Source organism: Equus asinus, chromosome 21, assembly GCF_041296235.1.
Source record: "Equus asinus isolate D_3611 breed Donkey chromosome 21, EquAss-T2T_v2, whole genome shotgun sequence".
NCBI lineage: Eukaryota > Metazoa > Chordata > Mammalia > Perissodactyla > Equidae > Equus > Equus asinus.
In genome coordinates, this window is record NC_091810.1 from 34,851,281 (window position 1) to 34,876,617 (window position 25,337).

The 25,337-nt window shown below is 37.0% G+C and overlaps 1 protein-coding gene across 6 annotated transcripts in view; it reads right to left on the bottom strand.

The window, feature by feature from the left end:
• The window catches only part of SLC25A26 (solute carrier family 25 member 26), a 143,601-nt gene that overhangs the window by 102,796 nt on the left and 15,468 nt on the right, over positions 1-25,337 (bottom strand). For all 6 annotated transcript variants that reach the window (XR_006517870.2, XR_011496590.1, XM_014859319.3 and 3 more), the window contains 2 exons: positions 9,486-9,590; positions 8,095-8,142 (listed from right to left, as the gene is read on the bottom strand). Coding sequence is in view for 4 of the 6 variants with exons in the window: in XM_014859319.3 (XP_014714805.1) it covers positions 8,095-8,142; positions 9,486-9,590 (153 nt within the window). In the remaining 2 variants the exon portion in view is untranslated. The remainder of the gene's footprint in view (positions 1-8,094; positions 8,143-9,485; positions 9,591-25,337) is intronic.

The following is a 25,337-nucleotide window of genomic DNA, read 5'->3' on the forward strand; positions in this document are numbered from 1 at the left end:
ATAAATAAGAACTATTAATTTTAAGGATATATTTTCCTCCCCAGAAATATTTATTTACATATAAAATTCAAAAACAGAGCTCACCATAGGGGTTAAGATCATGGGCACAGAGTCCTTGGCTCTCTCCCTTACTGGATGTGAGACTTTGGGTGACCCACAACCTCACTAGCCTCAGTTTCTATCAAGCAGGGATCCCGTTTGCGGATGCTGTGAGGATTATACAAAATAATGCACGTAAGGAACTTAGCACAGTCACTGGAGCATCCTAAGTGTTTAGTAAACATTAGCTATTATTTCAATTGTGATTTACTTATTTTTTAAGGAAAGTTTCTTTCTACATATATCAATACAGGTTTTCTGAGATCTTAACTTTAAAAGCAAAACTGTATTAAAAAACAAGTAACTCTGAAGCAAACTCATGCCTCAAAATAATAATTACAGAGACCACCTAATGATTTTTAAAGAAGAGCTTCCACACTGGTACCCAAAAAAGTACAAAGGTGGCAGAAAAAGAGTAAGAACAGACATTACAGTTTCCAGAGTAGAATTAAATGTCCAAAAATTGTGGTCTAGACAAGTGCTCAGGGCTGTTAACAAGGGGGCAACCAAGTATGGGATGAAGATAGAAGTGCACGTAATGCTTTCCTTTCTGAAGGGATGGAACTTGAGCTAAAAGGACTTGCACAGACAGATTATGGCAGACTCTGTAGGGTGACTCAGCAACAGTACTCCCAAGCCCCTCTTTGCCCACCTTCACCTACTACACTAAAAAGCTACAGACATACTCCACTTCTCAATCCCCATGCAACTCAGGAAGGCACTAAGACACCTGACTCAAGAAAACTTTTGTTTTCCAGTTAAACAGAGTGACAAATAAGGCTAGTATCATCTCCTGCCCTTCCCCCTTCTTCATACTTGCAACAGTCATGATGCCTAAAAGTGCAGCAGCCATTTTGTGACCACGAGTAAATCAGCCAGCACACTAAGGTCAGCCAAGCAACAGGAAAGAGCTTGGATCCTGGATGCCCTCATTTAACTAACACACCAGCCTTAGAAAGACCATCTCCAGATTTCTTGTTATAGAAGGAAAAAAACTTATTCTGTGCAACCACTGTAGTCAGATTTTCTTTATTTGCAGCCTAAATGCAATCAAAACTGACACACAAAGATGAAGGAAGAGGATATTTCACATGGGATGAAAAACACAAAGGAATAACAAAGACAGAGCCTGTTTAAGTCTTACGGTTTATGATGCTGACATTTACAATAAAGAATTATGAGATAATTCCCACCTTTCCTCAATAGCTTGCTTATTTGTTTATACTGAAGAGTCATGTTATTGCATTTACATCCCAGTAAACCATATACACAGGAACTGGTGTCCCTTCAGGATAACATGACCAGTACACAACAATGGATATATGTAGCCTTTTCAAAACTACAGTGCAAATGAAATGAGTCCAAAGAATGGGAAAAGTAAATAGCAGCTGGTTTCATGTAAACAAAACATGAGAAAATATGCACTAAAGGGCTAAAGTAATTTTTCTACATTAATTTCACTAAAGTGTTCTTTCTAAATATGTTTATTTAACAAAATAAAACTGTACGCTAAAATCCATATTTGAGGAGTAATAATTTAGGTTCTTGAATTAAAGAATGAATTAAATGAACTACTGTTCATTCATCATAGAACATCTCTACAGTAAAGTTATAATAATGTAAATGCAATTAAGTGACTGATTTCATAAACCTCTGTGATTAAAGGGGATATTTCTTTTCATTTGTTTAATATTCTCATTAATAAGAATGTCTCATTAAACATTTACTGAAAGCCTGAACAATAAAACAATGGACAAACTCCAAGAACAAATGGATTTTTTTCTTTTCCCATGAAGCTAACATTATGGAATTTTAACAGATGTTCTATTTGGTCATAGTTAATAAAATGAATTATGTAGGATTAAAATAGGGTTCAATATGTTTGCATTGGATTTTAACTGAAAAACAATTTCACATTAAAAGTTTGGAAAAATTTATAATCACTTTTTTTTCAGTAGAATTACTAAGATGTGAAAAATAAGTGAATTAATTACAGAGCTTATTACTTTTCTAACTAAACCAGTCTTACAAAAACTATTTTTTCAAGGCTCAAAAAGACTGAAATCTTAGAAAATTAGAGAGTCATGCATCACTTAACAATGGGGATAAGTTCCGAGAAACTCGTCGTTAGGCAATTTCATCATTGTGTGATCACAGAGGGTACTTATACAAACCTAGATGGCATAGTTCATTGCACATCTAGGCTATATGTTACTAATCTTACAAAACTACCTTTAAATATGTGGTCTGTCACTGATCAAAATGTCATTTTCAGTGCATGTCTATATACTCTGATATTTCATCACCTATCTAATGCAAAGATCTTATAATGTGGTGTATCAAAAGGCTGCACCACCACCCTGCATTATTCCAAGTGCCCTTAGAGCTCCCTGAGCATTCTGAGATGATCACGGTGTCAAGCAGCATCTGAACAAAAAATAATCAAATTTAAAGGAATGAAAAAAACAAGTATTTGCTGAGTGCTGACTTTGTGGAAGGCATTATGCTAGAACCTGAGCATGCTACGAAAAGGTAAAAATCTGATAGCTGTTTTCAAGAGGCACTTACATGCTATTTGGGAAGATAGGCATAATTATATGTAGCCACACAGAAATGAACTGTAAAGACAAACTAAAAGAGAAAGGAAGAGGTAAATCAAAGAAAACAATTTCATACAAACACACAGAGAGACAGATACACAGCACTGATACAAGGAGAAAAAATTCTTATCACATAGCACTAATTATTTTTTCTCTTTTTACTATCATGAAAGCAGAAAACAGTACACAGGCCTAAGGATAGGAAGTAATACAAATTCTAGATATAGTTGCTTCAAGACATTTTTCAATGGAAAACATTCAAGTGTTGCAATCTCAGTAATACAGTCATCCTCTAAATGAGTAATCTTATTTGGGAAATAAATTCCAGTAAATTATTAATCTGACCCAAAAGAGAATAATCATAAAAGTTTTCCAACCCAGTTACATTAGTAATTTTGATCAGTTCACCATCAATTAGGGTAACTTTACATTATTATAACCAATACATATGTTGTGTTTCCTACAGAAGTAGCCAGTGAACATAAAATAAGTTGCAGGTTGCAACTTGTTAACTGAATAAACAATTCCTCTCTACAAGACATTTGGGTAAAACATGCCCCAGTTGTAGCTGAGAAGTTTTACAAGTAATAACAGTTCACTGGCCTCCAATTCAAACACAACTATTGTTACTCATCATCATGACATGACGCTCACATGTTTAAATACAGACCAATCAAGGTTGCACCCCTGTTTGAGAACCTAACAACCTGGAGGCAGGTTTCTTCATTTCTGCATCTCCCAGCAGACCATTTTGCTGTACCACCTCCTTCACAGCAAAACTGCTGTGGGATTTCAGTGAGAATACTCTATGCAAAGTTCCTAGCACAGATGGGCAAACTGGGGGTCAGCGAGGTTAAGTAACTTGCCAAGAGCAGACAACTGGTAAGGGGCAGAGTTGCATTTCACCTTAGGTGTCATTTCCTGTCAAAAACCTTTTCAATTACTGAGAATACTAACAATCATAGTTAACATTTCTTGAACACATACTAAGTTACAAGCTGTAGAAAGCACTTCACATGGATCTCTTCATTTAATTCTCACAATAACTTCAATATAATTCAAATAATCAGTTCACAGTAAAGGAATAAAATAGTTCTCAAATATACCTTCATAGGCTCACTGTGGTTAATTAAATTACAGTGAGATCACCTCTTAGATTGCTAGTACCATTAGTGAGGCAGGGGAGAACACAGCTCCTACACTGCTGTCAAAAGTGTCAACTGGTAGTTCCATGAAGGGCAACTTGGCGACACGTACCAACATTACAAATGTCCTTACATCTTTAACCAGGCAGTTCCACCACTGGGCATATAACCTACAAACATCCTCAACCATGTACAAAATGACATTGGAACAATAGTACTCATTGCAGCACGTTTTTAATGTCCACCAAAGACGATCTGGTTAAATAAAAAATGGCTCACTTGTACAATGGAGTACTTATGAAATCATAAAAAGAGGGTGATCTTTATGAAGTGATACAAAATGATCTCGAAAATATTTTGGTTAAAAAAATCAACAAAATGCAGAACATCTAGGATAGAGTATCTCTAGAAAAACAGACAAGAGACTTATATAAATGAGGCGTTTTGGGGAAAAGGAACTGAATGGGCAGACAATAGAGCTGGGAAAGAGACTTTGAAGGATGATCTTTAAGGCTTGATTCCTAAAAGTTCCTGTTTCCAGCCACCACAGTAGGGGGAATTCTCATTGCCTCAAACAGACAATAAGGGTAAACAAGTTTGGAAAGCTGCCGTGTCTACTTGCAAGTGAACTTTTGAATCAGAGGGGTGATTTTTGCACCTAAAGGGACAGATTGAGGCTTCAGAGAACTTTCAGAAGAGGCTATATGATATGTTTTGGCCTGCTTGATTGCTTGACTTTGATTGCATGTGTAACCGAATTTGGTGAGAGACTTGTCTTCACTGAAGCCTGGTAGCAAAGGTGGGGGGAGAGGAAGAGATAATCCTAAACTATTTCAAATCTCTTTAGTGGCCACTATTAACCACCAAAAAGAAGCCAGGCATTATTCACTACCAAAATGGCAACATCTTGCCATTGAGGCAGCTCCAACCAGTGTCTCACCATCATATATATATACACAAGAGTCAAACGCCAATAATCTGTCCTCCAAACTCCAGGGGACACATGTCAGGCTCTTCCAAGGGCTTTTCCCAGGCGTTCCACTCCAGTCCCCTGGCAAACATTCAGCTTGGGTGAGCGCCTCAATCTCTCCTCCAGGCAAATTGCCCACTCGGTTGAGTGCTTTCTTCAAGTGCCCTCACTTGGCTTGAGGTAGAGGAAAATCACTCTTGCCTTTTCAGCGAGCTGAAAACCCCAACTCTGTAACAAGGTACCCACGTGTTCTTTCACACGCTTATGCCTTTGCTCATGTTGTTACATCTCCTCTGTCTCCTTGACTACTTCTAATTGCCACTCCTTCAAGAATTAAGCCAAGACTCGTTTTTATTAATGCAACAAATACTAATTGAATACCACTCATGCACTGCTTCTTCCACAATCCCAGCTGCATCCTGTACATCCACATCATTACAGCACTTCTACACTGCACCGGAACGTGTCTACTCCCCTTCTTGTTTCCCCACCAGAACGTGAATCCTTCGGGGCAGAAATGTTCTGTGTGGTACTCAACATACAACAGGCACTCTTAAAATGACTGATGAGTAGAATTTGAAGATAAAATGCATTTGCTGAGCTTAACTTATTCCTACTTCCTTCGAAACAACTTGCCTTTTCTGCTTTCTTCCTCTACAGAAGTCCTAACTCACATGCAAGATCATGAGAACTCCATAGAACTTTCAGGACACGGGACCCTCTGAAATCAGCCTGGCTATGAAAGCAGCTGTGATTTTGCTTCCCATTTCCATCCTAATGCAAAGAGACCACTGCACCACAATGCTTGGCCACATCTAATTTGTCCAAAATCATGAGGAAAATGAATACTGAAAGGGTGAGGTAAATAGTATAATCTGTTGACCTTGGGTAGATTCAGTCTAAAATTCACAGTAACCAAAATAATTTAGAAGAACATAAGGGATAAGCATGCAATCTCCACAAACATCAAATGCAGTAAAAAAAACAAGTGACAGCACTCACAAAATCTAAAGAACACACATAATGTATCTTATAATGCATGGATTCAAACTTCAATCTCATTCTAATGGGCTACTGCTAGGGAGATAAGACTATTTTAAAGAAAAAATTGTACACAGAATAAATGTATAAGTTTCCTGGTGATTCTCACTAAGGCTTCAATGCATTTTCTTATTGAGACAATCAAACAAGCTCTTGGCAAAGCAGGTTTGATATTTGTGTCAGAATAACGTAAGAATTGAAACTATTTACAATGCAAAGATTTTGTTTACAGCAGATATATCACTTGTAATTTTTCTTGTTTTGAAAAGAAGCTATGTTGCATTCAGCAATAATTTGTCTCTCATTCTATCAGAGAATCTTTACAAAAGCAATATTTCAACTAAAATTAGTTCTGAAGGATCTTTTATGAATACGCATAATGCAGAAGACCCCAATTAAATTTCCAACAAAGCACCGCCATCTTGAGTAAACAAAGTCATCTCACTAGGGTCATACTATTTGCAAGAATTGCAGCCTAGAAATTAATTACTAGGGCGACATATGTCAAAACAAATTTTTAAAAGAATAGAATGCAGTTGTAACCATGTGTTTTATCTATTTGTTTGTATGCAAAACCAGTATTCTCTGACATGTAAACATATTCATTTATTCAGTATCTCTCAGAAAAATCAAAAAGGTTGACTGCCTTCCCCTTTTTCCTGCACCCAGGTGAGATCTGAGTAAATAACACATGTTTAGTGAGTCAGAAAATAGGTACAGAATGAAGATATAGTGGGGGTGATATTTTTGAGAAGCAGAAGTCATCTTCACACAAATAATTAATTTTGAAACATTCAGTTTGCCTTTAAAAGAAGTTTTTCAAAGATCTATACCAACTATACCATCTACACTAAAGGTTGTTACCTTGTGGAAATCAAAGCTTTAAATAACACGCAGCAGTGCTGGTGCTTCATAAAGATTGTACTCTATAACAGAAACAAATAAACAAAAAAACTACCTGGGGGTAAAATTAGAGATTTCAAAGAATTTCAGTATTCTGCTAATTACGACCATACTTAATTTAAAAATATTTTTATAAATGAAAATGTTTTAGCATCCAAGGAACTCCAAATAGAAAACAAGGTCATGGAGCGGATGTCTACGGATGATCATTTGTGTTTTCTTTAATAGGAAATTATGTCCCAATCCTTTTCACAATGGTATACATATATCACGTCATCATGTTGTATGCTTAAATACCTTACAATTCTATTTGCCAGTTATACCTCAATAAAGCTGAGAAAAAAATGTAAGATTTAAACTCTTAAAAAATTATATTCTAAACCAAAGAACTCTTATATCTCACATACCTATAAATCAACTTTTGAAGTTCAAAACAGCCTCTTATTTGTGAGACAAAAATTAAAACATGCTTCCTGCATATACTGAAATCACGTTGTTTTTTCTTTAGATTGGCACTTAAGCTAACAACTGTTACCAATCCATTTTTTTTTTTCTTTCACTTTTTCTCCCCAAATCCCCCCAGTACATAGTTGTATATTTTAGTTGCGGGTCCTTCTAGTTGTGGTATGTGGGATGCCGCCTCAGCGTGGCCTAATGAGCAGTGCCATGTCCACACCCAGGATCCGAACCAGTGAAATCCTGGGCCGCCAAAGTGGAGCACACGAACTTAACCACTCAGCCACAGGGCCGGCTCCTACTTTGCTTTTTCAACCAAAAAAACCCAAAAAACAATTTACCACATACTGAACCACAGAATTTTCGAGTTAGAAGGCAACGAGAAGTGAAATGGCTTGCTCTGGGGCACAGTGTAGTGCAAGTCACCTGCAGAGCCAGGCTCCAGTCTCGACTAAACTTCCCAGCTCATCACGCCTTGTTATCAGGAAGACAAGAGCTAAATGCACGATACAGACTTTTGAGACACTTGTCTTAGAGTGCTTCTTTCATTGCCGACTTTTCATTAATTCTGTGTATTACAGTGATTAACTTGATATCTTACCCTTAGTAGTTATTTCTTAATATTTCAGCTATAACAGTCAGCCAGCCACCCTAAAATAACAATGAAGCTACAGGATGGGCCATTCTGACCACTGGACTGCTCTTTCAGCAAACCCATTCCACCCATTCATTGGATGTAGGAACCAAGACAAGACTAAACACTTGAAAAAGTAATCGTAAAAAGTAACTCTAATTTTTTAAACACAGTCTCTCCAAATAAATTAAGTGAACAAAGCACATTATTCTTTTGTAGTTCATTATTGGAAACCGAATGACTTACCTCTCTTAAAACCGTGCTTTTGTAGCCCCGATACAATCCTTGGATGCCCTGGAACAAACAAAAGGCCAAGAGCTCAGAAAGTTAGATCAGCAGAGGAGATTCCTGAACGACGTTAATAAAGCAGATTCTCCTGTTCTACAGTCTGAATTCTAAAACACTCACAATGGCCACAGGCATAAGAGCTTAAAGGTTCTAAACTGGACTAAGGTATGGAAAGCTCAGGTCAGCTCCCTCCAAAATGAGAGCATCTCTAATAATAAAACTGACTACATAGTATTAATTTAGCTTTAGCTGCTTTCAACATGTTTTCTCCTGAAAAGAATACTTGAGATGCTTTAAATAAATATATTTCCAAAAGCAAATGCACACAGAATGCCAATTATCCTTTCATATAAAAACAGAATTATATCTCATAGTTTCAATCAGACAACATCACAAATTCATTAATCATCTCTCAATAAAGTAGTGACAAATACCTCTGGACAAGCCCTGACATCTATTTAACCATCCACATTACTCAACAGGGACTCTCTATTGGATTGATCTCATTCAATATCCCCTCACCTAGATGACAGAGAGACCATTCTGAATAATTTTCTAAGACCTAGACTAAGTGAAATTTCCATGTAAATGATTTCTATAAAAAAAGATTTCTGTAAAAACTATAAAGGGGGCAAGCCCAGTGGCATAGTGGTTAAGTTCACACACTCCACTCCAATGGCCCAGGGTTCGCAGGTTCAGGTCCTGGGCACAGACCTACACACCACTCACCAAGCCATGCTGTGGTGGTGTCCCACATATAAAAAAGAGGAAGACTGGCACAGATGTTAGCTCAGGGACAATCTTCCTTACCAAAAAAAAAAAAAAATTCTTAAAAAAAAATACATAAGAATGCAGCTCAATGGTCCCTAAACACATGGCCAGCAGAGTGATTTCTGACCCACAGCTTAACACTAACCAGTAAAAGAGGACACGCAGTTTGATATAAACATTATGATGTTGGCCACTAAAATCAGTCCATTACTACACTTCTCTTCCACTGGCCCTCAAATTCTGTAGTGATGTTTTAATATATCTTAATTCTCTTTTCATATCTGCTATTTATTCCATGTCTGATTCCAAAAAACTATAGGACAATTACAACGTAGGACACATATACAGTAGAGGCAATCAATATGCATTTGTTTAGAAATCTGAAAAAGAAAAATGAAAATAAAAATTCAAAAACAAAGGAAAGACAAAGATAATCTTAGCAGAAAAAGTTCCTATAATTGGACATTTTGCTTTAAGGTTTCTTCTAAGACTCCTGATATGAGACCCACAGCGTTCACATTAGCTACTATAAAAACTTTCTCAATAAAGAAGAAAGAGAGCTTAAAAACACATCTCACCTCTTCATATAAGATGTTAGAGAAAATTTGAAATGTTCTCGAAGAAGCAGATACCTGTGCCCTCTGCTTAACTACTTCAGAAGGAACTCGAATCAGGCAGGCAACCTAAAATACAGAAATTTAATTACATCCTAAAAAGAAGTAACTGCTATGAAAATTGAAGTTTTATAAGCAAAAATTATAGTAAAAAAGGCATAATGTACAGGCTTAGTGCAAGATATCAAAAAGTTTGTCTTTTATGAACTAAAACACTTTGACCCTTAATGGACATACATTGTTTTATCAGGCCACAACCTTTCCTCCCTTGTCCTTATAGATCCCCCCACCTCCTGCGATGTTGTTCAAAGCACATCTATTCATAAATCCCTCGATGGCAAGAAGCACATTTACTCATTTTGAACTCCCAACACCTACAATAGCATCTGGTGTTCACATAACAACCATTTCAAACATGTCTGATGAAAGAATGAACCAAAAAGGCCTTTGCTTTCCTGGAAGTAAAGCACATATTGGTAGAGGCAAGACCGACCATCAGCTGGTGACCCCTAACCTTCCATCTCACCAGCCTCCAGCCTTGACCGCTCCCAACCCTACAGCTCCCCACCATGCAACAACTGAGAGGGAACTCCAGGCACTCTCAGACCCTGTGCCAGCATTCAAGTTGACATAGGTCCTGACTGGCCTACACTTACACCTGACAAGTCAACAAATGATTGTAACATCACCCTTGGTGATATGCCAGGGTGAAGTATATGCCACCTCAAACTCACACTTCCAGGACTCTGCCTTCAGTAGCCTACTTATTTTCTTAGTTTCAGAAATTGGAACAATAAGGAACTTGTCAATCACCCCATATCTCTTAGGATGGCTGTCGTCAAAAAGATGAGATAACAAGTGTTGGTGAGGATGTGGAGAAAAGGGAACCACTGTGCACTGTTGGTAGGGATGTAAATTGGTACAGCCACTCTGGAAAACGATATGGAGGGTCCTCAAAAAATTAAAAATAGAACTACCATGTGATTCAGCAATTCCACTTCTTGGTTTATATCCAAAGGAAACAAAATCACCACATCAAAGAGATATCCACACCCCCATGTTCACTGCAGCATTATTTACAATAGCCAAGACATGGAAACAACCTAAGTGTCCACTGACAGATGAATGGATAAAGAAAATGTGGTATATATAGACAATGGTACCCTAACCACACTGTTCCTAAGGTGTGCTTCTTGCCATGCTCTCCCTTCCCATTCATTTCCCATACTTCATTCTCCAGTCTTCCATGTATTCCAAGAGCCATCAAATAGTGTCCAGAGTCAATTACAGAAGTAACAGCTTTTTTGGATACAAGTAGCAAAACACCAACTAGTGGTTTAGGCAATAAATGACATTTACTTACGTGACCTAACAAGTTTTTTGGTGGTAGGCAGTTCAACATTTTGTGCAGAACCTCAACAAAGAGAGCAAGAACCAGGCTTTCTACCCTTTTCCCTTGGTATATTGGCTTTTTATTCTTAGGCTTGCTGCCTCATGAGTAAAAGACAGCTCTTATATCCCCCAGCATCACCTCATCACACTACTGAGTTCAAGGCAAAAAACAGGCCTCCTTCTTTTTTCTCAGATGCCTCCCAACAGGTGTCCACTTGCTCATGGTTGCCAGAATTGTGTGACATGACCATCCCTTGTTAGAGAGGCTAAGAATATGCAGATCTAGCAAAGGGCTAAGGGCACTGCCACCCAAACCAAATCAGCATTCTATTGTCAACAGAGAAGGGGAAGGCAACTGAACATGTCTACCAACCTTCCAAAAAATAATCTTTTCTCCCATAGGTTAGCCAAGACGAAGTGTGACTGCAAGCAACCAAGAACCGTGCTTGACACGCAAGGGGGCCAGAAGTCTCAAATGGAGATTTGCAGAGCAGTGGGTCAAGAGTCTCAAGTGGTGCACATATGAGAGTTAACAGTGTTCATCAGAATTGCTTCAACAGAGCACTAGGGCAGGAGACCCACTACAGTGAATTCACAGGTGATTTAGAGATAGACATGGACAAGTGTAGACTACTGCTACAAGAAGCTAGCTAAGAAGGTAGGAGAGATGGGTTAATAGTTAAAGGTGGCCATGGGACCAAGGAACAGTTCTTTGTCTTGTTTTATTTAGGATGGTAAATATTTGCAAATAGGATAAGGGAAAGTGGTAACAGCAAGGTAGAGATTGACCATCTAGGATAGAAATGGGATAAAATGTGAAGACCCCAGAGGCTATGAAAACAGAGTCAGGAGCCCTAGCACATGCCTACGCTGCTGTGACTATCTCCCTTTGCCCATACTGCCCCTCCCAGCAGAGCGTGCATCCCTGCATCTGAACTGGACTTTTCCTTCACGGCTCAACTCCAGGATGGAATGGGCAGTGGTCTGGCTGAGGGTCCTCAGACCGAGACTGTGGCCTTAGCTCTGGAAGGGAATTCTCAAGCTTTCCCTTTGCCTTCCTGAGTCTAACTTTTCTTATTTGACTTGGACCAGACATCTTTATGATATTCATTTAGGTCTTGATTTCCATAATTCTTCATTTTCCTCAATCACATCTTCTCTTCTTAACCTCAAAAGATTCCCTCTTTATTCTCCAAATAAACTATTTCCTCCTTTTTCTTATCTCCCAAAATAAACTATCTTACCTGACATTTTGTACTTATTAACTTCTACCATATGGTTTTTAAAATATATTATTTTTTCTTCCTCTAAACCTTAAACACCTTGAGGGCAAGAAGAAAATGTGCATCAACCTTACCAATCAACTAGGAGGAAAATCTCTCTACTACATTTTTTCCCAAGCTTTACTGAGGTATACTTGACAAGTAAAATTCTATCTACTGTATTTTCTTTTTGTATTGTTTTATGTAGAAAGCAAATGAGCTATCCAAGAGAAGAGGAAATGCCAAAAATCAATCATTTCCACAGAAATAACTTTATCAATACTCCAAAATTTTTAAAATACAGATTTTTTCTCTTTGTACTGAATAGACTGTCTATACACACAGTTAGACAAAGACTGGAGAAGTAGAGGGGGAGTACAGGTGATGTTTCTCCTTCGCTGCCTGCTCGCATTTTCTAAATTCTCTACAAGGAACATGTATTATTACTTTGTAAGTTTCTTTAACATAATTTCAAAGGGCAAAAATATTTATTACTGACTCAAGATTTTAAGTGAGGGAGAAAATAAAATGAAAGGGCTAATTTAAAATATGCTTTTAATACAATCCTACTTATTAAGCTTAACAAAAACAATTTATTTTTAATTTAGTGACAATAACACACACAAAAACAGATTAAACAGCTTACTACTAAGGCCTACAGGTGGCTACAAATCGTTACTTCTGACAAGAGCATAAACTTTTAAATCTATACGTATAAACCAGGATAGAAAAGAAAGTCCACTGAAACTTACAGGAACCTAACAGGACAGCTCCCAGAATCTAAAACTCATTAAAGGAATGAAAATAAATAAATAAAAAGGAAAGAGAAAAGAAAAGGGTACACTAACTCCTTGTATTTTTCGATTCAAGAGGTCAAGAGTGAAATATGACCCCAATATGTCAAGAAAATAGGAATTGCCTACTTTTGTGACTTGGCATAAATATTTATGGAACTTCACGCTTCATAACCCTCCATGTTCTTACATTACGTTTTTATTTCTTAAAAATACAGAAGCAGAAGAATAACTTTGAAAAGGTTCTCAGATGAAAAACAATCTAACTAACAGATGGAGTACAAAGCACCCAGCACGGCTTCCTCCTGACTTCTGCGGTGTGGCAATTCTGGCAAAAGAGAGAGGCCACAAAGCAATGCCTCTGTCTATTTCCTCCAATAACTCTGATGCCTTCCATTTGGTTTTCTATTAACTCTGATCTTTCTTAGATTTGAATTTGAGCTACAACAGAGTATTTCACTGCACAAGAACAAAAACACATTACAGTATTGTGATTCTATGAAAAGAAATAAAGGTAATGTCATCTGTGGGTCTCTTGGTAAATCCGTTCTTTAGAGCATTCTTTCCTCATAAATCTGGGGTTCGGTACGAATCTATGACATAGGAACAGTGACATTTTCATTAAACTCAAGAATGTTTTATAAGTTAAAGTTCTATCAAAAGACAAGATAACTAAGGTTTTCCATAAAGACAATACATGCTTCCATCTTTTATCAACATTAAAATGCAATAACAGCCTCATTAGAATTAAACGTACCAAAAAGTTGACGAACTTTAGATGAAAAATTGATCACAATGAAGCTGCTATCAAGATTTTTCTTTGACATAAATAAAAACTCTTGTTATGTTTTTTATTTATCTTTGCAATGCAGAGCTGAAGGTCTCCTTTTAATATTTATTAAACACCAAGATGCTCAACTACAAGTCATAAGACTAGGTGCATGAAAGGGAAAAAATGACAGTGAACTTTGGTCTCACATTTGGTAAAATGAGCGAAGGGAGGGAAAGAGAGAGAGAAAGATACTGCATTTTAGCATCTCTGCTTCTTTCGTTACCACAACCAAGTTCCACACCTCCACATGTCATCTGTCTCACTTCCATCTTCTCACTCTCCAAATGCTCTTCAAAGTCACTAGAGATCACTAAAAGCACCATGCATTAACAATGTATCTTTTACCTACTATTTTAAGATGGTTCATCCAAAATTACCGCATTTAAGACTTTTCTCTAAGAAACTTAATTAACAATCTGTAAATATTCCTGATATTAGAAGCTAATTATGTCAGTATTTTATATACAAATCAATCAAGATAGTAGAAGTTACTGAAGGTCAGAGAGCTACCTGACTTAGGAAGCAAGGATGAAACCCAAATCTTTTGATTCTCATCTCCAGAATTATTTTTCATCAAAGGTCTATCATATTTACATGCATCTAATGAACTTAAAGGTTCAAGGTTTAATTATTAACTGCTTCTTCATGTTTACACGGGCAACTCTATCATAAGTTCAGCAGAAACTTAAGTGAGTTGAATAGCGCCAATCAAAGTTTAATCACATTCAAAGCAAAAGCTGCTTTAGACTGCAGTATAAACTCAAAGTGGCAAATTAGCAAAAGAGAGAGAGACCTCATGGCACTCTGAACATTTTTTTAAATGCATGGTTTACTTATTTGTATTTTATTCCAAATTCTTTGCGTAATTCCCAAAATTCTTTCTAGAAAGGTTTCCAAATTAAGAATATCTAACATCTTTCTATACTACCATTTAAAATCAAACCCCTATAACTGAGCAGTTCATCTGTGTGTCAATTCTGCCATCTTCTGGTTACAAATGGAATCACAGCTGTTGATAAAATCCAAACAGCGATTTATAAATCCTGATGCACCCTCCTAAGGGTTTAAATTTTATTCACTGATATGGGGGCATAAGTTCATCACATCTTTGTTCCTTATAAGACTGTTTCCATGTATACAAATAGCCAACATGCATAAGAAGGAAATTTTTAAATTCTTATAGGTATTAGTCTTCTCTTACCTGACAAAACTAACATCCTTGATAATCCAGACTCTAGACAGAAAGTTAATAGCCTTCTCAATAAAAATAATTATATCACCTTTAGGTCCTGTATCTAAAAGCTGTTCACACAATTTTACACAACCCAAGAGATAAGCCTCAAATGGATTTTTCATTTTTATATCTTCCCAAAACAGAAATAAGCCATGATCTCACATTACGTCACAAAAGCCTCATGGATAGATTTACAGATTTCTACCAATATAAGATTTAAAGATGGAGGAGATTGTGTTAGTTTCCTATTGCTGCTAGAGTAAATGACCACATATTCAGTGGCTTAAAACAACACAAATTTATTCTCTAATAAATCTGGAAGTCAGAAGTGCAAAATGGATCTTAATGAGCTAAAATCAAGATGGCAGCCAGGCAGCATTCCTTCTGAAGGCTCTAGGGGAACATCTTCCCTTGTTTCCAGAGGCCACCTGCATTCTTTGGTTTGGGCCCATTCCTCCATCTTCAAGCCAGCAGCACAGCATCTCAAAATCTCAGACACTCCTGCTTCCCTCTTGATTACACTGGGCTCACCTGGATAACACGAGAAAATCTCCCCATCTCAAAACCCTTAACTTAGTCAAAGTCCCTTTTGTCACATTAGGTTTTATATTCACAGGTTTTGGGAACTAGGACATTTTTGAGGGGCTATTTTACTTCCCATCGTAACTAAGAGCAAGTTTTAGAATCTTAACCTTTTCTTATTTTAAGAAAGACACAATGATCCGAGTTCTTACCATCACCCAAGTAAAACATTTCTTCTCTCCAGTTCTGCATCAGTTTTTCCATTTTTTAAATACTACATACAAAGTAGAACAGAGAAATGTTTGTCTAACTATTCATTCTGCAATGGTGTTTTGTTGTCCACAGCAGCTGGGAAACCTTGAGCGAGTCACTAAACTTCTTTGAATTTCAATTTCTTCATCTTCTGAACTGATAGCCTTCCCAAAACTATAAAATTCTAAAAATGTGCTACATACAGCAATTTTTGTGACATGGAGCCAGAACCAACATCTATTGGGCACTTTACGTATATTAGATGCCAGGCTGAACACTTTATAAGTGTTGTATCACTTAATTCTTACCAGAAGTGTGAGTGAGGGAGCATTAACCCTGTTTTTCAAGATAAGGAAAACAGCAGCTCAGTAAGGTTAAGTAAGTAAATGGTCTACAGACAGAGCAAATACACAGAGAAGTCACAATTCTGACCCTGATCTGTATAACTTGACAGCTCATGATCCATACATTGCCTCCTTACAGAGGTCCTCAAAATATTCTCCAGTTATTTAACAAATGTATCTAACTTGTTTATACACTCCTCAAGGACAAGGATCAAAATTTCTTATTCTGTTTCTTAGCACCAATCACAGTGCTAGATATATAACAGGCACTCAAAAATCTAAAAGTATACAACTTAAAAATCAAAGCCAGTTTATGCTACCAAGAACCCTAACGTTAACAAAGTAATATCTTAAAAAATAAAGGTTTGTCACTGACAATGTGCAGAAGCGCACAAAAGTGGCGAATCTTAACTGTAGCAGCTTGGTCCTTGGAGAGAAGTATTCAGTTTTTCCATTTACAACATAGTCGCAGAAACTGACCAGACAATACTCACGTGGCTTGAAATGGTTTCTTCATCATCCTATATGAAAATTGTATTCATTGTTTCCATAAAGCTGAACTTAACTGTATTCCATAAACTGATGCTGCTCTTACCTGAAAACACACAGCTTCCCTTCCCTCTCCTCCACTCACTTTATTAATCAGATGAAATACTTTGTCCTAGCTCAGGAATCAATACCAGCTGAATGCATGCTGCATACGACATTAGGGAAAGAAAAAAAGTCCCTAAAAGAGAAAACCATCTGAAGTGTGTTCGAGAAGGAAGTCATCAAGTGGAAGGACAGTGGGGTAAGCTGTTCCTTTACAAAAGCCTCCTCAAAAAATCTCTGCCTGCGTTCATGTTTGTACTTTAAATGAATAACTACATGCTGGATCATCACCACACATGGGTCTTGCCAAGCCCTGACCCTGTCTCTCTCTCCTCTTGCCCTTTCTGGGCATTAGCTCAGGCTCGAGGGTGAGGACGGCCAGCAAGCTGGGGTGCGCTTACTGAACTTTGCTCAGTGGACTCTGTTGGAGAGTTTAAGCATGTGCACAACACACAGAGACACAACATAGTGACAAAGGCATCCACGATGAAACATACAGTGAAGGAATGTTGCTGGAAGGGCTTTTAAAAGAACTACCATCTCTACACTGATTCTCTTGAACTCACTTCTCCCTCTGCATCGCCTTGCCCCTGCCTTAATCATCTCTCTCTCCTTGGGATTTCTCTAACAGTCTCCTCCCCTCCATTCACACACATCTACCTCCACTCAGCTGCCAGGGGGGTAGCTCTTAAAATACCAACCAACGTTGCTCTTCTGCTCAGCCCTTCAAAGGAAAATAGCCAAACCCCTCACCACAGCAGGCAGGGCTCTCTAGCACACCCAACCCCGCTTCATTCCATGATGACCCAGTCACACTTGTGCTCCACTGGGAAGCTGAAAGTGTCTAACAACGGCTTTTCATAAGTTCAACAGCCCTCCTTGCACCCACCCACCTAACAATCAATCATCTTCTAAAACGCAGCTCAAAGATTAGTTATTCTACGAAGGCTTTCCCGAGTCAAAACGCATCCATCCGCTCCAGTGCAGACAACGCTGCCCATTCCTTAACTTCAGGCTCTCACTGCACCTGTACTGACTTTTCTTAAAACACCTGTAACACTTTAGTGTACATACACACTAACAGGGCCATCTCCACGTCCAGACTGCGAGCCTCCTAAAGGCAGTATCTGGTCTTGTCATTTTATCCTCAATGCCTACAACATATTAAGGTTTTCAGATCTAAATCCACACTGCCAGTTAAAGACAACAAAAGCGGTAGAGGAAACTAAGAGCTTAACAAAAGCAGCCCATATACAAGGAATCAAAGAAGTCCCAGTGAGGAAAGGACATAGATAGGAAAAACTCTAAAGAAAGGCAATGGAAAGCAGGTTATTTTTTATATTCTGGAGATAATTTTTTGTGTAATTCTTATAGTTTAGAATTCCTAAGAAGAAATTAAAAAGTCTCTCTTCCTTGCGTACTTAACATCCTGAAGTGAAAAAAGGTTCCCAGGCACACTGAAAAATAAACAGGAGAACAGGGCAGAAGGCCCCCCTGGCACAGGCATCTGCTTAGATGTATCACAAAGAAAAGCACTCATCTGCATGTTATTAGGTATCTGACAGTTTGGTTTCAGCTTCTAATCGTACAACAAATTTCCTAGCAGTATCTGGATACTTCTGCCTTCATGTATCTCTCTACATAGACAAGCCATTTCCCCTGCAGCGTTAGAGTGAGCTTCCTTCTGACTTAATAACTACACTGCACTTCAGGGGCAGCCATCTTACTGGCTACTCAGCCTACCTTCCATGACCCAACTATACAACTGCATGAGAGTCTGGCGAAATACTCCCACAAAGCAAATGAGACTTAATCTGTACTAATTTATGGATATTTCAAAATCTATCACGATTACTTCAAAAGATAAACTAATGTCAAAAGTTGTCAACCCTTCTTCTATTATCTCGCTCAGCGGTTCTTCTTAGAAAAGGCCAGTAAAGCCCATGAAAAACACTATAAATACATTTTAAAACATGATAGTAACAGCATAATCAAAAATAACTCAAATCCCCACTAGGGAAAACACAATGATAAGTAACATGTGCATCGTGCTTTGTAGCTGATAAACACTCCTGACAGCATCAATGCATCTAATCCTCCAAGTAGCCAATTCAGTGGCGAAGCCTAATAAAATTTTCGTGCTTCAGCCATATGCTGATATTTAACATACTGCAGGGGGCTGCAGTACAAAGTTGGTCCACTGACCTCCGTAGTTGCTAGAGGAGCTGAACTGTAGTATAAGTTGCCTTCGCTTTCAAGGCTCTTCAACGGCATGAGCCTTCAAGAAAACGTCAGAGCTGATGGGAACGCTCACTCTAACTTCAAAATACAAATCTACATGTCTGAGTATGCTGCCACCCTCAAAACTAACCAGTTTATTAAACTAGGATTTTTTAGTAAGTCCAAAAGTATGTAATTCTGAGGAAGACAAAAGGAGTCACACCTTTGATCAGCGAGTAGCACTCCTCGTGTTCTGCACCTACTAAAACATTCTTATGGATGGGACTGCCGAGTCAATTCAGTAAAAATATTTACTACTGGGGTACAAATCAAAAATCTTGATAACGCTAAATCAGTGGTGCTTAAATATCACTGAGCACCAGAACCATCTAGGAATCGTGTTTAAAATGCAGGGCCCCCGGCACCATCTCCAAAAATCTTCATTTGTAACCAGCTGCCCAGGCAATTGATTCTACCGTAGCTGCTCCCTGGGCCACACTGTTGTGTGCACAAGTACTGTTAGAAGCTGTCAGAAGAGCATTTACAAAACACGATATAATGTATTTCCAAACTTTCTCAATCTCAAGTTAGAATGGGACTGAAAAAGATAACCCACTAGCATCTATGTGTGTGAGGATATCCACACACGTCACCCATGCAAACATTAAATTCACAGTGGCTGCTTTTGGCTGCAAAGAAATATCAATATTCTTTCATTTCTGAAAACAACATGAACTAAGGACAAAAGATGGAGAAGACCCAGGAAAAGTCTAATCTTAAATCCTTGAAAAAAGAAATCACTGCTAGCATCTGTTGTGTTAAAGTAAACCTGCAAACCTGCCCCAAACCTTCTGATCTAATTACAGAGTCTGCTTCTCACAGGGCTTTTTCTGTGTCTGATGAAAACTGAGCTGTAAAATAATTGAGGTAGGGATTTAGAGATTTGGTACAGCAAACTTCCTAATAAAAATGGCACAAATGGGACTCTTCTTACTGTTATTACATATTAAATCTTATTTGATCGATTTTACTGTATTCCAAATTACAAACATAAGGTAGAAGGTTGTAATTATAGTTTTATTGATTCATCATTAAGTTTCAATCAAGCTGCTGCTACAGGGAATGGTTATTATGGCAGTGTTCTTTTGTTTCTAGGTTTCTTTCACACACTTATAGTTGCTACAATAAAGTAATTGTGGACACATTCAATATTGTTTCTAAGGAATCTGCAATATAATCTCACGTCAAAGCAAATGTGTTACAGAACAATGACTACACTAAACTATAGCTTATTTTCTCTAGCACTCCACACCTTTCTAACCATTGACAGATATAAACGTTTTTGTTTTCTATTCCTTTTTGTTACCTACGAAAATTCGCTTCTCCTAAAGTCACCTTTCTTTCTTTCTCTTACTTTTAGCAACTTCGCTGTAGGAATCTGAAACCAAAAGTTTATGCTCTATGAAACTAAAACGAGTTACTAAATCAGGCAGTGGTATGTACAATTCTTAAGCATTTACTGAGAAAACGGATATTGAATGGCTTTAGGAAGTTTTTTAAGAAAGTTCAAAGATAACTGAAGCATCAGAACCAACATTTTCACAAACTTCGTAAACGTGACCATTTTTTCAGCATATTAAACTCTAACTGAATTTAAAATCAATTAAAAGTCAACAAGAGCTCTTTCGCCTGTGAAGTCAATCTTTGTACCTGCTGCTGATCAGTTCTCCTCATAAAGTTCTCCAGGCATCACAGAAACTATAAAAAGGCATCTGACATTAGGCCTTATAGACTAAGGGACCATGGAAATCCTAAGAGATGCAATAAAGATAACATCCTAGAATTGTATATTTCCAGTCTTATAGATACTTGTTTCCTAACTAAAGTCTACCTACACCACCTCCTATGCCCAACAGTTCACACAAAGAATATTATATTAAAAAGGTTCCAATACTTTTAAAATGTCAGTTGCAGATATTAAAGTATTAGAACATACAGTATTTTCCACAAATAAAAAGATATATCATTAACATGAGTAATCTAACAGCTATCATTTGCCTTACCATATGACCTTATATATTCTTGGTAAGTCTAAGCTACGGAAAGTTTATAAATTGAAGAAAGCTTGTCTTTCACATGGCAAACTAGTTTGCTGGCAAGACAGCCCTATGTGGAATGAAATAAGTGGCCAAGTTCTTTCTGCTGCTTGTTTTCAGCAACATACTAGAAAATGTAAACCAAATATTGAATTATGAGAATATATTTAAACTTAATCAAAGCAACCTGCAATTCTAAAACAGAGAGGCAACAGCTGTTATAAGGAGAGAATTTTTCACAACCTGAGAGACACTGAAACTCTCACATACAATTTGTTATTCTTTAGTACACATACTCAAAAATAACTGCACGTAACGAGGTCATAACGTCAGAACAGAATCATGAAAAACAATCTAAACCTAGGCTAATAAGTTAAAAGATTTTTTTTAATTAAGTATAAAGTACTTCTAAATTGCAGTTTAAGCTAATTTTCAGATAGGATTCAAGCACTGAAGTTCTTACTTCGGGTAAAAGTGGAGGGGAATGAAAATCCATGGATGCAAGGAATAAAAACCCCCAGAAATTATATGCAAAATGTCCACATGTTCACTCTACTGGAGAGACGGCCATAGGTTTCACTATATTCCTAAATGGTTCTATGACTCATAAAAGGAAGTATTGCTTTATGTTCTTTCTACTCAAAAATCAATATATTGTTAGTCCCATTACTTTTATAATTCCATAAATTGTGAAGGCAATTTTTTTTAAATCCAGAATTAACTTGGGCTCTGCAAAACCATTTTTAAACCAATGTCAAAGGAAGTTTTATAAAAAATACTTCAGTGAATTTAATGTCTCTCAGGCTAATTTCTTTCAACATTCTCTTTAAGGAACCACACAACATATTTTTTAGATCAAGAAATTCATCTTACAGTAATGGGAAAGGATAAAGTCTTATATATCCTAGATATATCAATAAATAAATTTTAAAAATGCAAAAATACCAAAGAGAACTAGAGGTCATCTTTTTTCCAAATCAAACATCATAACCCCAACAACTCAACTGTCACAAGAACAGGGAGATACTTGCTTTTCTTTATAACTGAAACTACTTCCTCCATAATTCCCTTTCTCCTGGGTTTTCCAGACATATTATAACCTGACATGTTTTGATCAATCAAAATGATGTAATTAGTTTGACTGCATTTCTTTAAAATAATTTTTAAAGAAATTATCTTAAATACTTCCCAACTCATTCTATGAGGCCAGTTTTATCTTGATATCAAAACCAGCAAAAAACACAAGAAAAGATAACTACAGACCAGTATCCCTTATGAATAAAGAAGCAAAAGTCCTCAACGGAATAGCATTATACACCGTGATCAAGTGAGATACATCCCAGGGATGCAAGAGTGATTTAACATTTGAAAATCAGTTAATGTAATACACCATATCAGTAAAATAAAGAACAAAACCATGTGATTATCTCAATAGATGAACAAAAAGCACTGACAAAATTCACACCTTCATGATAAAAAAAAAATTCACTCAACAAACTAGGAATAGAAGGCAACTTCTTCAACTTGAAAAGGGGCATCTATGAAAAGCTCACAGCTAACATCATACTTCAGTGGTGCAACACTAAATACTTTCTCCCTAAGATCAGAAACAAGATAAGGATGTCTCCTCTTGCCATTCCTATTCAACTTTATACTAGAGGTTTTAGCCAGGACAATTAAGCAAGAAAAGACACACAGATTGGAAAGAAAGAAGTACGACTATCTCTATTGGCAGATGATATGATCTGTATTTAGAAAATCCTAAGAAGTCCACTAAACAACTTTAATGAAGGAGTTCAGGAAAGTTGCAGAATACAAGATTAATATACAAAAATCAACTTATTTCTATACAATAGCAACAAGCTAACGGGAAATGAAATTAAGAAAAAAATGTCCATTTATGATAGCATCAAAAAGAATAAATTACTTAGGAATAAATTTAACAAAAGAAGGGCAAAACTTAGACTTAAACAACAAAACATTCTTGAAATAAATTAAAGACCTAAATAAACGGAAAGACAGCCCATGTTTATGGAATGGAAAATTTACTATTGTTAAGACAGGAATATCCTCCAAATTAATTTGCAGATTCAATGCAATCCTTATCAAAATCTCAGTTGTCTTTTTTGCAGAAATTAAGAAGCTAATTCTAAAATTCACATGGAAATGCAAACCCAGAATAGGCAAAACAATCTTGATAGAGAAGACCAAAGCTGGAAGACTCCTACTTCTGATTTCAAAATGTACTACAAAGCTGCAGTAATCAAGACTGGGCGGTACTAGCATAAGGATAGACATATAGATCAATAGAATAGAATTGAGAGTCCACAAATAAACCTTCACGTTTACGGTCAACTAGTTTTTGACAAGGGTGCCAAGGCCATTCAATGGACAAATGGCAGTCTTTTCAACAAATGGTGCTGGGTCAACTGGATATTCACATGCAAAGAATGAAGTTAGACCACTACCTCATACCAGATACAAAAATTAACTCAAAATGGATCAAAGACCCGAATTTAAGAGTTAAAACTGTAAAATTCTTGGACGAAAACATAGGTATAAATATTCATGATCTCGGATTAGGCAATGGTTTCTTAGATATGACACCAAAACACAAGCAATGTAAGATAAAACATACAAATTGGATATCATCAAAATTAAAAACTTGTGCTTCAAAGGAAGCCATTAAGAAAGTGAAAAGATAACGTACAGAATGGAGAAAAGTTTTGTAAATCATATGTCCAGTAAGAGACTTGTATCTAGAATATGTTAAGAACTCCTACAACTCAGTAACAAACAGACAACCCAATTAAAGAATGAACAAAGGATCTGAACAGATATTTCTCGAAAGATATGCAAATAACCGATTAGCATATGAAAAGATGCTCAAAATCATTAGGTATCAGGGAAATGAAAATCAAAATCACAGTACGATGCCACTGAACATCTGTTTGTTAGCAATAATACCAAGTGGTGGCAAGGAAATGCAGAAATTGGAACCCTTATACATTGCTGGTAGAATATAAAATGGTGCAGCCACTTTAGAAAACAGTCTGGCCAGTTCCTCAAAGGGTTAAATATAAAGTTAGCATATGCCCAATAATTCCACTTCTAGGTACAGTTCCACAAGAACTGAAAACATACGTCAACACAAAAACTTGTACATAAATGCTCATGGCAGCATTATGCAGAACAGCCAAAACGTGAATGCAATCCAAATGTCCATCAACTGAGAAAAGCATAAAGAGAATGTTTTTTGGCAATTAAAAGGAATTAAGTTCTGGGGCCAGCCCCGTGGCCTAGTGGTTAAGTTCGCGCGCTCTGATTTGGCGGCCCAGGATTTCACTGGTTCAAATCCTGGGCGCAGACATGGCACTGCTCGTCAAGCCATGCTGAGGCGGTGTCCCACATGCCACAACTAGAAGGATCCACAACTAAAAATACACAACTATGTACCAGGGGGCTTTGGGAGAAAAAGAAAAAAAAAAAAAAAAAGGAATGAAGTTGTGATAATAAGCTACAACACGGACGAAACCTTGAAAATATTATGCTAAGTAAAAGAAGCCAGTCACAAAAGTCTACATATTGAAGGATTTCATTTATAAGAAATGTCCAGAATAGGCAAATCTATAGAGACAAAAAGTAGATTAGTGGTTGCCTAGCAGGGGACAGATGGGGGAGATAGGGAGTGACTGCTAATGGGTACCAGGTTTCTTTGTGGGGTGAGGACAATGTTCTAAAATTGACTGTGGTGCTGGTTGCACAACTCGGTGAATATACTAAAAACCATTGAACTGTATGCTTTAAATGGGTGAATTATATGGTATATTAATTACTTCTCAGTACAGCTGTTAATTTTTTTAAATTGTTTTCTTAAAATTATTTTTACTCCTACTTTTCTTTCAGGATTTCTCTCCTCTCATCACTCCCATTCACTATATTCTCAAGTGAAAAATTAGATTACAAAACAGTTTGTAGATTCTCACCTAAATTTTCTAAAGGAAAATAGTGCATAGAAAACAAAACCACAATATATTATTGTTTTTTATACAAATCTTATACAGGCTGATTCACTTTTCACATTTCCTAACATAAATATATACCACTACTTTTCTAAACAGAAAAAATATATATTACTTGATAAAATGATAAAAAGCTCATAAACTGAGACCCTTCTCTTCCTTTGTTGTCCATTCCTGTTAATGTACCCTGCCCATAACAAGGTTCTGGGCTGATTGAAACTGCATACATACCACATCATATGATTTGAAAATAAC